Source organism: Odontesthes bonariensis, chromosome 20, assembly GCF_027942865.1.
Source record: "Odontesthes bonariensis isolate fOdoBon6 chromosome 20, fOdoBon6.hap1, whole genome shotgun sequence".
NCBI lineage: Eukaryota > Metazoa > Chordata > Actinopteri > Atheriniformes > Atherinopsidae > Odontesthes > Odontesthes bonariensis.
The window spans coordinates 22,383,969-22,396,518 of record NC_134525.1 but is presented as its reverse complement, the minus strand read 5'-3'; the positions used below and the strand labels follow the sequence as shown (position 1 = coordinate 22,396,518).

Genomic DNA, 12,550 nt, shown 5'->3' with positions numbered 1-12,550 from the left:
ACGTCGCTGCTATTTACTCGCTACTCGCTCACTCGCCTACTCGCCACTCGCTTGGGTGCTTTTGCTGACTTGGTTGGGTGGCCACTGTTTGGAGAACACTGGGGGAACGTCACCTGTCAATAATCTGTATTCTGCATTTTAATTGGCTACTCGCTTTTACTCGCTTTACTCGCGTCGCTCGAAGTTGAAATATGTTCATCTCGGAATCCGCCCACATCGCATCGCTTGTACTCTCCTCGCCACATAGACATTCTATTGACTTCACTCGCTGAGCGAGTAAATAGCAGCGACGTGTGTGTAAGGGGCTTTAGGCTCTAGCATGGTTGCCGCATCTGCTCGCGCGAGCGGTGTTGATGACGTCACGAGTTCGTGCCCGCCATAGGACCCTATATAGTGGCGCAAGTCGTTGCGCGCCAGTAGTTGCAATTTTCTCCGTCACAGAGGTGGCGCTGCTACGTGAAGGTTACCTCTACTCTACAACCACGAAAGTGGAGAAGAAAACAATGCCGCTGTCAAGAGCAAGAATACTGTAATTAATGATACTGCTGCAGTTTTCAGATCATTTTAATTTTTTAATTCAGTTAAAAGAGGTGAAGGTTTGAAGCCCCCGGCATCAACAGAGTCTCTGCCCTCTTCTTTGCCTTCACGTATCTGTCCTGTAGCTTCTTCCACACATTCTTACAGAACTCTCCCTCTTTCCCTAAAGTTCTGCCAATCTCTGTGCACCAGTTTGGGGAGTTTACGTGCTCCCTGTGCTGTTTCACTGCAGTTTCGTACAGCTGTCTGTACAAACGCACCTCCTCACTGAGCCTGGTCTCACATCGGTCCACCCGGTTCGTTGGGCTCGGCGCCGCCAAGTTACAAAAATCGATTGGTGCACGACAACGCGCTGCGCCGTCTTTTCAAGGGAAGCGCCAGGCCTGAAACGTCATTTTGACGTCACGGTGCGACACCGCCGTGACAGACGCGGCAACCATGCTATCGCCTTTACACGAAGCACATAGAAATGGAGCGACAGTGAAGCCAGGTGTTACAGTGCTCTGTGGGTTTGTTTTTTGTGTTTGGTTCTGTTCAGTCGTTCGTATTGACTTGTTTTCTTTGTCAGACTTGGTTAAGTTCATCTCCTGCATTCTGGTTTTGTTCCTTTAGTCTGTTCCTGGTGTTGTTTCAGTCAGTCTTGCCTGCCCTTTGCTTGTCATTGACTCCCTCTTAAAAATGTTTGCTGCTTTTTTCTTTGTTCAGTATCAGATCCTTGTCATTATCGTGTCGTCTCGCACCATGTGCAAAATGTATTCCTGCCAGTTTCCCTGCTGTTTTTTAGATCACGTGCCACCGGTAATCTGTGATTTATTTGTTTAAAAGTCTTTTCTACTTACTTGACTTCACAACGTGACACGTAGGGTTTATGGATCTGAGGCGTAACAGAGAAATTACAATGTTGAAGAACTGGCTGTCCACTTAGTTACTTCACTGTTCTGGTGCAATGTTTTCCCCGCCTGGGCCTGTTCACTTAAATCATGACAGGATTGAGCCTAAAAGAGGGATCAGCAGCAACTGTTCATTGTTACACTGCAGAGGATGGAAATGTAAGTGTTATGAAATAAAACTGCCAGTCAAGTATTTTTCTATCTTATTGGTGTGGGTGGTAGTTTGAGCCCTCAGGTGAGGTACTGTATGCTCTGTGGTATGGTCATGTGTTTCAGAAGTTATTGAGTGTAATTTATATCCACATTACATTGTGGGTCAAAGTTGTTGGACAGATCTAAAGACTAGGCAACCCCACAAAAAGGGAAATCCAGCCGGTATGAATTGAGCTGTGGTACCAAAGCAAGTCACAGACATTTCATTAGAAATTTCAGCTTCTGAAAGAAGGGCTGGAATGTCTCTTTAAATGTTGTTACAAATCGGAATAATGTGGAACCATAAACAACTAAAACTTTGTTCACTTCCGTTTAACTTTCAGAACTATTAGACCGTCACAATCAGAAGATCTTGGAGCTCTTATAGATGGAGTTAGTAGTTCAGAGAGGTTTTGTGGAGATTGTTCAGGGTTTTTACAGGAAAAAGTCAAGCATTTGTCATAAGATCTTGACACTATCAGGACTAGCAGGATGTTCCTTCTTAGTCTGTTCTGTCTTTTTGGGCATGCATTGTAATGCATGCACATGTTGCAAATATTCTTTTAATGATTTAAAAAAGTGGTTTTCGTGATATTGAAAGATTAATGTTGATGCCCAGATTAGTGAGACATGTGGCACTTAAGAGAAAAAACAATGATCCAGAGGCTTTACACCAACTTCAGATTTCTGACTGGTCCTCATTGAGAAGATGTTTTTGGACAGTTATCTGATGCATTTAGTCAGTAAACTCTGGAGGATTAACTTATTTTAAAGGACACACAGGTGTAAGTGGGAGAAATAGTAAAAGTGGAAGAGAGTAGAAGAATTAGAACCAAAGAGTCACCTGACGCTGCTGATTATTGCCAATAGTGAATTTAATTTCTTTGATATGAAATTCAAGGAGCCTCAGTGAATATTGAAGAGTAATTTTTCACATTTCCTGAAGCTTATTTGAGTCTCAAATGTGCAGGTTTACCTTAGAGAACAGTTAAATGCTGGGTAAAATACTGTTTAGGAATGAAAGCCTGGATTCTTGAGGTCTAATAAATGCTTTTTCATCCTAAATTGTCCCCTCTTTACATCCATGTTAACTTGCTGTTGTTGCCACACTGCAGCACCTATGGGGTGTACAAGCAAGCAGGATTAATAACATATCCAGGTATGTTGGGTACATTTAATGAAACCACATTGGAAGTGCTTCACTGACTATCCATAAATGTCAGATTGTGAAATAACTTGACACAGAATGAGTAATTTAACTTTTACTCGAACAGTTGGTGAGTGAAATCAGACTTTGATCAAATGTTAGCATTTTATTTTTTAAGTCTTTGGTAACTTTTTGACTAGAACTCAGTGTTGCTGAGGGAATACGTTCTGAATGAAACCTGTAGAACTGTACGTTATGATACCAAAGAAGCTTAAAGGCTGAGTGTCACGTTACCGTAGCAACCACTGACAAAACGGTTTAGCGTGGATAGTGCTGATGTTGGATCCAACACATATTAGGAAGTTATTTGTTTATGGAGAGTATCTTCAATCAAATTAATTCTGCTTTGATTTCGCTCTGTGATTTAGATGATTTTCACAATAATGAAACAATGTTGGAGCTACATTTACTTCATGGGTATAATGTTAGGTTAGACAGATGGATAAAGATGAAGATGAATGTTTACAGTCTCCCACTGATCATCAGTTAACAGTCACAGGCCATAGCAGATGATTTGTGACCCATAATTACCACCATAATGATGTTTATTGTTTTAAATGCAAATGCAAATACAAAAACAAAACATTTTCAGCAACAACGCAGTGATGCTGCTTTTTGGGGTTGTTTTTACTTTTTACTCTTTAATCCCAAACATCCGCTGGCAGATTTGCACTTAATGTACACAATATTTCTGAAATTATTGCCATAACATATTTTTTTTACTTGCATTAAAACCGCCTAGTAATCCACTGATCTTTTTTATATATATATACATTTTAAATATTTAGCCCAGTCTTGGTTAATTTAGAGTATTCTTATCTCTGTTTTGTGGCAATAATCTCAGCTTCTCACTGGAGATGAACAAGTGACAGCTTGATAACAATTTATCATAATTCAAATGTAGACATTTTGTTTTTACTGGCTTCAGTAATTACTTACTAAATCTTTGGTTTTATTGATTTAAATTTTTTTTTTTTTAAATGTATTTATTCTTTAAGTTGTATTGTTTTCATTTGAGGATGTCATGAGCTGGCTTGAGATGGTACATGGGCTGGTTCTAGCCCTCGATTTGTAATTTGCCAGTGTGTGATATGTACAGATTTATTTTGAGAGAAATCTGAGAATAATTTGGGGTATCTCAGCATTGTTAAGCTAAACCTAGAGACAAAGATTGCACACAGAAATAGTAAATGTATAAATACTATAAGCAGAAACCTTTACAGGTGGTTATGGTCTGAAGCAGGGAGATACACCATGTGTTTGTGTGGGAGAGGAAAGAATCAGAGTGGGAGCTGAAATGTGGGAGTTAAGGAGGACTTCAGTGGAGTGGTCAAACTGTGCAGCTGAATATGCTGCTGGCATCGATGATTCACACACACGCACGTTCAGAGCTACAAGGTTGTGCGAATCAGCCCGCTCAAAAGAAAACTGCTCAGATGGTGAGGACGCTGCTTCTCTCCTGGTTCTATAGAGCTCCTCCAGTGCTTCCAATCTGCTCACAGACCAAAGCAGTTACCAAGCTTTGTGTGCTGCTATTTTATTTGTGTTTTGCCGGGCTTTGTGTTTTTAATCAGCCAATTGATCAATGGGTCCACCTCTACCTATGACCCGTAGTATTTTTCTAAAAACAAAGGTTGTCATGACTCTGGATGTGAGATGCTCTCAGTGCTGCTTTTCTGATCTAATACATGTAAACCAGTGTCAGGCAGATACCTGATGTACGGTATAAATTCAACAGATTTCACAACTTTCCAACAAGCAAATTTCTCAAATCCGGGAAGCCCTCCTGTCCTGCTTTAACAAAAAGGGAAATGGAGTATTTAAAAAACAAAAAAAAAACAAAAATGAAACCGATAACTCAGACATAAAAAAAAGATTAATTATCAACACATTTAAATCATAGTTTGATTTAAATTGTGCAGAGTCCCAAGTTCATGAAGCTCAGTTTCAGTGGAAAAAATATGAAGAAAACTAATAAAAATACACATTTTTCTTCTTTTTTATTGTGAATCACGACCCCTCAGATGTTTTGTAAGACTTCTAAAAGGCCCAATAACTGCATTACAGGATTAGTTAAGTGGGACAGGGTTCACGATGAGTGAATGAAAGACCTTTATGATCAGACTTAATGGTTGATGGCGACTGAGGACCAGTTTAGAACCCATTATATGAGGAAAGGATCGAGGGCAACAGAGATTTTAGACTCTGAAAAAGCTCAAGACTATGACCATAGCCAGTTAATTAAGTTTTTTTTTTTTACAAAATGTTCCTTAAAGATCTCTTCCGTTTAAAACACTAAGAGGTAAAGTGTTTCCACCTCTGTCTCATGTCCTCATGTTGTAGTCACTCAGAGCCAGCGTCATCCCGTCCATGCAGACTAAAGCTTTAAATCCAAACTGATGCTGTTCTCAGATACAAACATATCCTTTCAGAGCATTATCAACACACCAAAAGGTCAAGTGAGATAACGAGAGTCATGGATTTGTGCTGCCTTTTAGATTTAAGACCTCTCAATGGGTCATTGTTTCTGCTAATGTCATCGTCCTGTTGGGTCATTAAGTCTTTAAGGTTACGCTCAGTTATGGAAGGGGCTCTGACATTTTTCAAGCCACAGCATTTATTGTTGAAATTAATTGAGAAGAATACTGTGAATGGTTCCAAAGTGCTATTGTTCTTTTAAAGATGAGATCATAGACTTTTCTTTACTTCAAGCTTGAAATGAGAACTTCCTCTTCTTCTTTGTTCCTGTATTTGGTTGTATTTCGTTTCAGAAGGCTCAGTTGTAGGTGAGCTGAGCCAGTGAGGAATAAATGGCTGAAATGATCCATCCATCCATCCATCCATCCATCCATCCATCCATCCATCAATTTTCTATACCCGCTTAATCCAGCTTCCATTAGGCAAGGCATATTTCAGACTAATTATTATATTTTTGGTTTAAAGCGAACATAATCATTACATTTTCTTCACAATTGATCAAATGACTCATGTGAAAGCTGTTGCCCATATTGATGAACCTACAGAGAACTTTTGCATGACCGCAGTCCCTTTGCCATGTATGACGCAGGATCCTGCTTCACTGTTTTACGCCCAGCAGCGGTGTTGTTTTGGTCTTATCAACTTTGTTTTCAGCAGTAACAATCAGCTACTTCCCGGGAAAAGTATCTAACAACCACACCTGGTATTTCCTTGTGCAAACATACCCAGAATGCTCTGACCAGGCCTGATTATGTTATTAGAACCACCACTAAGAAAATTAACATGAAAAGCTGACTAAAAAGTTCATATTACAAAACCAGGCCTGAAGTTTAAGCTGTAAAAACTTCTATGAGCAAAATAAAAAACTCCTGTTAGACCAAATTTCTGCATTTGTTTTCTATTACTTTCCCTTTTATGACACATTTGATTCATAAATAAGTACAGCTTGAACATGTCAGAACCTTCACAGAATCATGACTTTAATCCCAAACTACCTGCTGTTCAGTGTGTGAATAAATATTGTGGCCTTCCTTCTTGCAACTCTTTGTCTCCCCCTGTCTCTACGAGAAGCTTCCCACCTTACATGAGCAGTTTTAAAATGGAATATTTTTATTTTTCAGACATTACCCCAAGACGTCGTTCACCATTGTGGCCGACACACCAGAGAACCTGAGACTGAGACAGCAGAGCGAGTTACAGAGCCAGGTAAACACACACATAAACACACACACACCAGTCATCAGGTGTCACCAGGACAGCTTCCATCTTTGACCTGCTTTGATGATGTCACTGCATCCTATTGCGTGACATCTCTGTCCATCACAGATGATGTCATACTATCAGTTTTCTTTTCTCTTTAATCCCAAACAGGTTTGATGATTTCATTATAGATGTGATATTGACACATTAACCATGGTTTCAGAGACATTATTAGAAAAAAAAATCAAAAATTTTGAATGTTTGTAAAGGGATGAAATCAAAACACAACCGTGAACACTAACTTTAAAAATCCAGACAAAAATATCAGTTCCATCTGGAGCCATGAAGTGATAATTCAATAATATGAGAATAAAACCTTATTTTCCTAATGTTTCCTGTTTTGTTCAACAGTTTAAAGCTTCACTGGAGCTCTTTTAGTGTCTGTTTCTTCTACAATAGTTTTATAGCAACTATTTAGAGATTTTGCTGTTTATCTCAGTGTGTCCACTTCCATATGACTGTACCAATAGCAAAAACTTTCTCTTTGTTATTTTCTGAGTTAAATTTGTGCTACATTTGCAGGGAAAAAAAAGCTAGATTCTCTCCACTAACTGCTGTACAGATGTTCAGTCAGAGGTACATCCTGGGGACAACGGATGCCTGGGTGTTGAATTTGTAAGAAAGATATACTACTTTACATCCAGGTCTCGTTGGATTAGTCACAGTTTACAGCTCCTGTCCCACTAATGTGGTGTAAAGCATCTTTCTGGCTCATGTCACCTCGCCCATGGCACCACAGGGAGATGAAACAAATGTTCAGGTGCACCAGAAAAAGCTGCTCTGACACTTCTGACTCCTGAAGGCGAGATGAGTCACTGTGTTGATTTACTGACATACAAACTGATCCAAAGGAGACAAGTGAAGGAATGAACCAGCCACTCTTCTCCTGTGTCATATGTCCTCATCCTGTATGTGTGCGTTTTTGTGTGTGTCAGCCCATCAGACTGATACACAAAAGGACAGATGTCCACTCAGCAGTCTGCAGAAGGGGACATGCTGTTTCTTCTGCTTGTTTGTGTCCTGCTCTATAAAGATCACCTATTTCCTGTTTGTCATTCACAGACCACAGACTTAAACATATATCACACTGCTCCTGTATGTGAACAGTTTTATATATAGCAGATCCCTCAGAATACAGCTTCGGCTTTAAGTTCATTGCTTATCATCATCTCCTGTTTTTGTTGGCTGATAGACGATCCTTGTGAGCGATCTCATACTGGGTGATGTCCTGTAACTGTTACTGTTTTAGCTGATTTTTTTTGTTGACATCTTGCTTGCTGACTCTCGCACTCCATAAAGTCCCACTCAGTTAGCAGTCTTATGGGAAGTGCAGTCCACTGAGATGCACATTGGGTGCCACGTAAGTTTTATGATTTTTTTTTGTTTGATAACATTTATTTAAGCAAAAGCTGGTTCCAAAACATTTGATGGTAAACTCTTCTATTGTGGTGTGGAACGTAGAAGAAATAACATGAAGGGAGACTCTTGTCTCTTGAATTTACATCACAATAGATTTAGATTTTCTTAAAGATTGTTTGCATTTTGTTATGTGCCATTAATAAAAAAGTCATTCTCTATTTATATTTTCTCTCTTTCTCTCTTTTTTTTCTCATACCTCCTCTTCCTCTTTAACTTCTCCGTTCCACGCCTCTGCCGTCCCTGGAGGTCACATTGATCTTGCTTTATATTAGCGCTGAAGCTTACAAGTTCCAGTAAAGAAAGCTGATTATTTTACATTAAATAAAATAATCAGAAGAGTACAGAGGAGTGGATGGGACACGATCATTAGACTTCATGATGTTTGTTGGTGTCTCACAGCCAAAGCATCGGCTCACACGAAGATTTAAAATTAGGATAGTAAACAGAAGAAATTTACAATATTTACTGTTATAGTTTCAAAATCAGTAAATTATGAAAATCAAATATATGACACACTGTCCCAAAGATAACATTGAAAGCTACATACTTAGTTTTCCTTCCTTTTAAAGGTTAATGTGAGCTAACATTTAAAAGGGAACTCCGGGGCATTTGAAGCGCAATCCCATTGCTAGAGGTTGTCAAATACTGATAGTAGGACACAGACAGGTGCAAATCGGCGCTCCCTGTGCGGAGATTGCGCTGTTTGCGCAGCCTGTCATGCGAGGCTAATATGTGGTGGCTAAGGGGCAAGTGCTAACCCTTCCACGTAAAACAACAACTTGCACACAGCAGAAACGTCACACCACTTTATAAACCATCCGACAATAAAGTCACAAGCCTTACCATCAAAACCATATGCATGGTTCTCACATTACTGGCATGGGGACGTTACAAAACAACTTTATAAACAGCATGTCACTTACCTCTTGTCGGTATGCTCGCGCATGTGAAAGCCCAAAAGAGTCAATGGACGATACTCCCATATACAAAACTATTATCTTCTCTAGAAAAACTGCGTTCAAGTATTTAAAACATTACAACAATATTACTGGGCATGTATTGTTGTAATGTTTTAAATACTTGAACGCAGTTTTTCTAGAGAAGATAATTGCTTTGGATATGGGATTATCGTCCATTGACTCTTTTGGGCTTTCACATGCGCGAGCATACCGACAAGCGGTAAGTGACATGCTGTTTATAAAGTTGTTTTGTAACGTCCCCATGCCAGTTATGTGAGAACCATGCATATGGTTTTGATGGTAAGGCTTGTGACTTTATTGTCGGATGGTTTATAAAGTGGTGTGACGTTTCTGCAGTGTGCAAGTTGTTGTTTTACGTGGAAGGGTTAGCGCTTGCCCCTTAGCCACCACATATTAGCCTCGCATGACAGGCTGCGCAAACAGCACAATCGCCGCACAGGGAGCGCCGATTTGCACCAGTCTGTGTCCTACTGTCAGTATTTGACAACCTCTAGCAATGGGATTGCGCTTCAAATGCCCCGGAGTTCCCCTTTAACATACATCTGCAGACAAACGTGGCTGAAGATGAAAATACTAAACTTTTATTTTACAACAACAACTGAAAAAGCTGTAGTGGGCAGGTAATCCATAAAACAAAGAAAAAAAACAGAGAAAAGCCTGCTGTAACTTAAATAAACTTGCAATCCTTAAAACCACCTAGGAATCAATCAACTATGATGTCAGAATTCAATACAGTTGACCAAAAAACCATAGAAGAAACAGTCCAGCATCTTAAACCATCGACATCCTGTCTCGACACAATGCCTTCTGACTTCTTTAAAACTATTGTAAGCTCTGTCCAAACATATTTGCAGCAAATAATAAACTGCTCACTTAAATCAGGCACGTTTCCTAAACCCTTAAAAGTAGCTGCCATCAAGCCACTCCTAAAAAAGACAACATTGGATGCTTCCATTTTAACCAACTACAGACCCATCTAAAATCTTCCTTTTATAGCCAAGATTGTTGAGAAAGTGGTTTTTAATCAACTCATTAACTTCTTGAACTCCAGTGGACTCCTTGACAAATTTCAGTCAGGCTTCCGACCTCACCACAGTACAGAAACGGCTCTTATTAAAGTGTTAAATGACATAAGGTTGAACACTTGACTCAGGCAAGATGTCAGTTCTGGTATTGTTGGATCTCAGTGCTGCATTTGACACTGTGGATCACAGTATACTGCTGAACAGGTTGGAAACCTGGGCAGGACTCAGCGGGACAGTCCTAGAATGGTTCAGGTCCTACTTGGAGGAGCGGAGTTATTTTGTGACTATTGGAAGTAATCAATCTGATCGAGTGGCTATGACATGTGGAGTTCCTCAAGTGTCAGTTCTTGGACCCCTTCTGTTCACTCTATACATGCTGCCTCTGGGTCAAATTCTGAAGAACTCTAAAGTCAACTACCACAGCTATTCAGATGACACACAGATATATCTCGCACTGTCTCCAGATGACTGCAGTCCTATAGAGTCATTGTGCGACTGCTTAGAGCAAATCAAAAAGTGGATGAACCAAAATTTCCTTCAGTTAAATCAAGAAAAAACTGAGGTCATTGTGTTTGGCAACAAAGAGAAGAGGTTTGCTGTCAGTAAACATCTTGAGTCACTGTCTCTAGAAACTAAAGACCAAGTCCGGAACCTCGGCGTGCTGATAGACTCAGACCTGACCTTCAACTATCATATCAAATCAGTCACCAAATCAGCCTTTTATCAACTTAAGAACATATCCAGAATTAAGGCTTTCATGTCCCAAACAGATCAGGAGAAGCTGATTCATGCTTTCATCTCCAGCAGACTTGACTACTGTAACGGTCTTCTGACTAGACTCCCCAAAAAGAGTCTCAAACAGCTGCAGCTCATTCAGAACGCTGCAGCCCGAGTTTTAACCAGAACAAAGAGATCACATCACATCACCCCAGTTCTCAAGTCTTTACATCGGCTCCCAGTCAGATACAGAATAGATTTTAAAGTTCTGCTGCTCGTCTACAAATCACGGAATGGTTTAGGTCCAGAATACATGAATGACATGCTGGCAGAGTATAAACCCAGTAGAGCTCTGAGATCTACTGACTCAGGTCAGATAGTGGAGCCCAGAGTTCAAACTAGACACGATGAAGCAGCTTTTAGCTGTTATGCTGCACACAACTGGAACAAACTACCAGCAGAACTGAAATCAGCCACAACTGTAAGCACTCTTAAATCCAGGTTAAAAACATTTCTCTTTCGGTGTGCTTATGGTTGAGTTTATATCTTTCTTTTCCCCCTCTTCTTTGATTGCTTTTAATTGTGTTTTTAATTTTTATTCTATTTTTTTCTTGGTGCTTTAGCTCATTAGCTTGTCATCTTAGCTCAGCAGGGAGCTGTGGACTGATGAATGGGAATTCATTCTGCTTTGAACCGAGAACAGGGACAATCACTGAGAGCAGAATAGCAGGACAGACACACCCTTAGTGCGTGAGTCATATATCTGCAGTTTACAGTGTTATATAACTCTCTTCTGGTGCCTAATGGGCTGTTACTTATGACGGATGGACACCAGCGGGATGGCATTATGTCCAGATGAGCTGCAGTGTTTCCTCAGAAGGTCGAGCTGAAGTGCAGGCAGGAGCAGAGAATGAAATGACCCCCTGTTGCTCATTTACTTTTGTTGTTGTTTTCTATGGGTTGTAAAGTGTCCAATCTGTTTGTTGGTTGGCTTGTAGCAGTGATTTGCAGAGCTAGATAAAATATTAGCAATTGTGCGATACAGTCGCTGACACTCTGTTTCTGATAAACAAAATAAACCAAAACATCTTCAATGAATCCCCTTTTTCTCTTCAGAAGGCAGGTATAAAGCAAGTTTCCCTGAGTAAAAGTGAGTAGAAAAAATAATATAGGCATATGAAAAAGAAAGTATGCCCTCTGTTAATTCTCAGGTTTTACATATCTAAACATAATAAAAGCAAGTAATCTGGTCCTTATCAGGGCTTAAAATGAGGTAAATACAACCTCAGATGAACAACAACACATGACAAATTACACTGTGTCATTATTTATGAACAAAAACTGAGGCAAAACACAGAAGCCGATCCATGATCCAACAGCTTATAGAAGCACCTTTAGCAGCAGTAAGTTGCAGTAATGGTTTTCTGTATGACTTTATCAGTCTCTCACATGGTTGTGGAGGAATTTTGGCCCTGCACTCTTTTTTTCAGCGTTGCTTCAGTTCATTGAGGTTTGCAGCATCGGTTTATGCACAGCTCTCTTAAGGTCCCACCACAGCATTTCAGTCAGGTTGAGATCTGGACTTTGACTGGACCATTGCAACATCTTGATTCTTTTCTTTTTTAGACATTGTCCTGTTGATGAGCCAGTTTCAACCAAGATTTAGCTGTCGGACAGACGGTCTCACATTTGACTCTAGAATATTTTGCTATAAAGAGGAGTTCATGGTGGACTCAATGGCTGCAAGGTGCCCAGGTCCTGTGGCTGCAGAACAAGCCCAGATCATCAGCCCTCCACCACCGTGCTTGACAGCTGGTATGAGGTGTTTGCGATGATATGCTGTGT

General features: G+C 40.1%; 1 protein-coding gene across 1 annotated transcript in view; it reads left to right on the top strand.

Moving 5' to 3' along the window:
* Positions 1-12,550, top strand: part of LOC142370127 (LIM zinc-binding domain-containing Nebulette-like) — a 38,634-nt gene that overhangs the window by 24,050 nt on the left and 2,034 nt on the right. Inside the window, exon 4 of the mRNA XM_075452572.1 lies at positions 6,426-6,510. Coding sequence (XP_075308687.1) covers positions 6,426-6,510 — 85 coding nt within the window. The remainder of the gene's footprint in view (positions 1-6,425; positions 6,511-12,550) is intronic.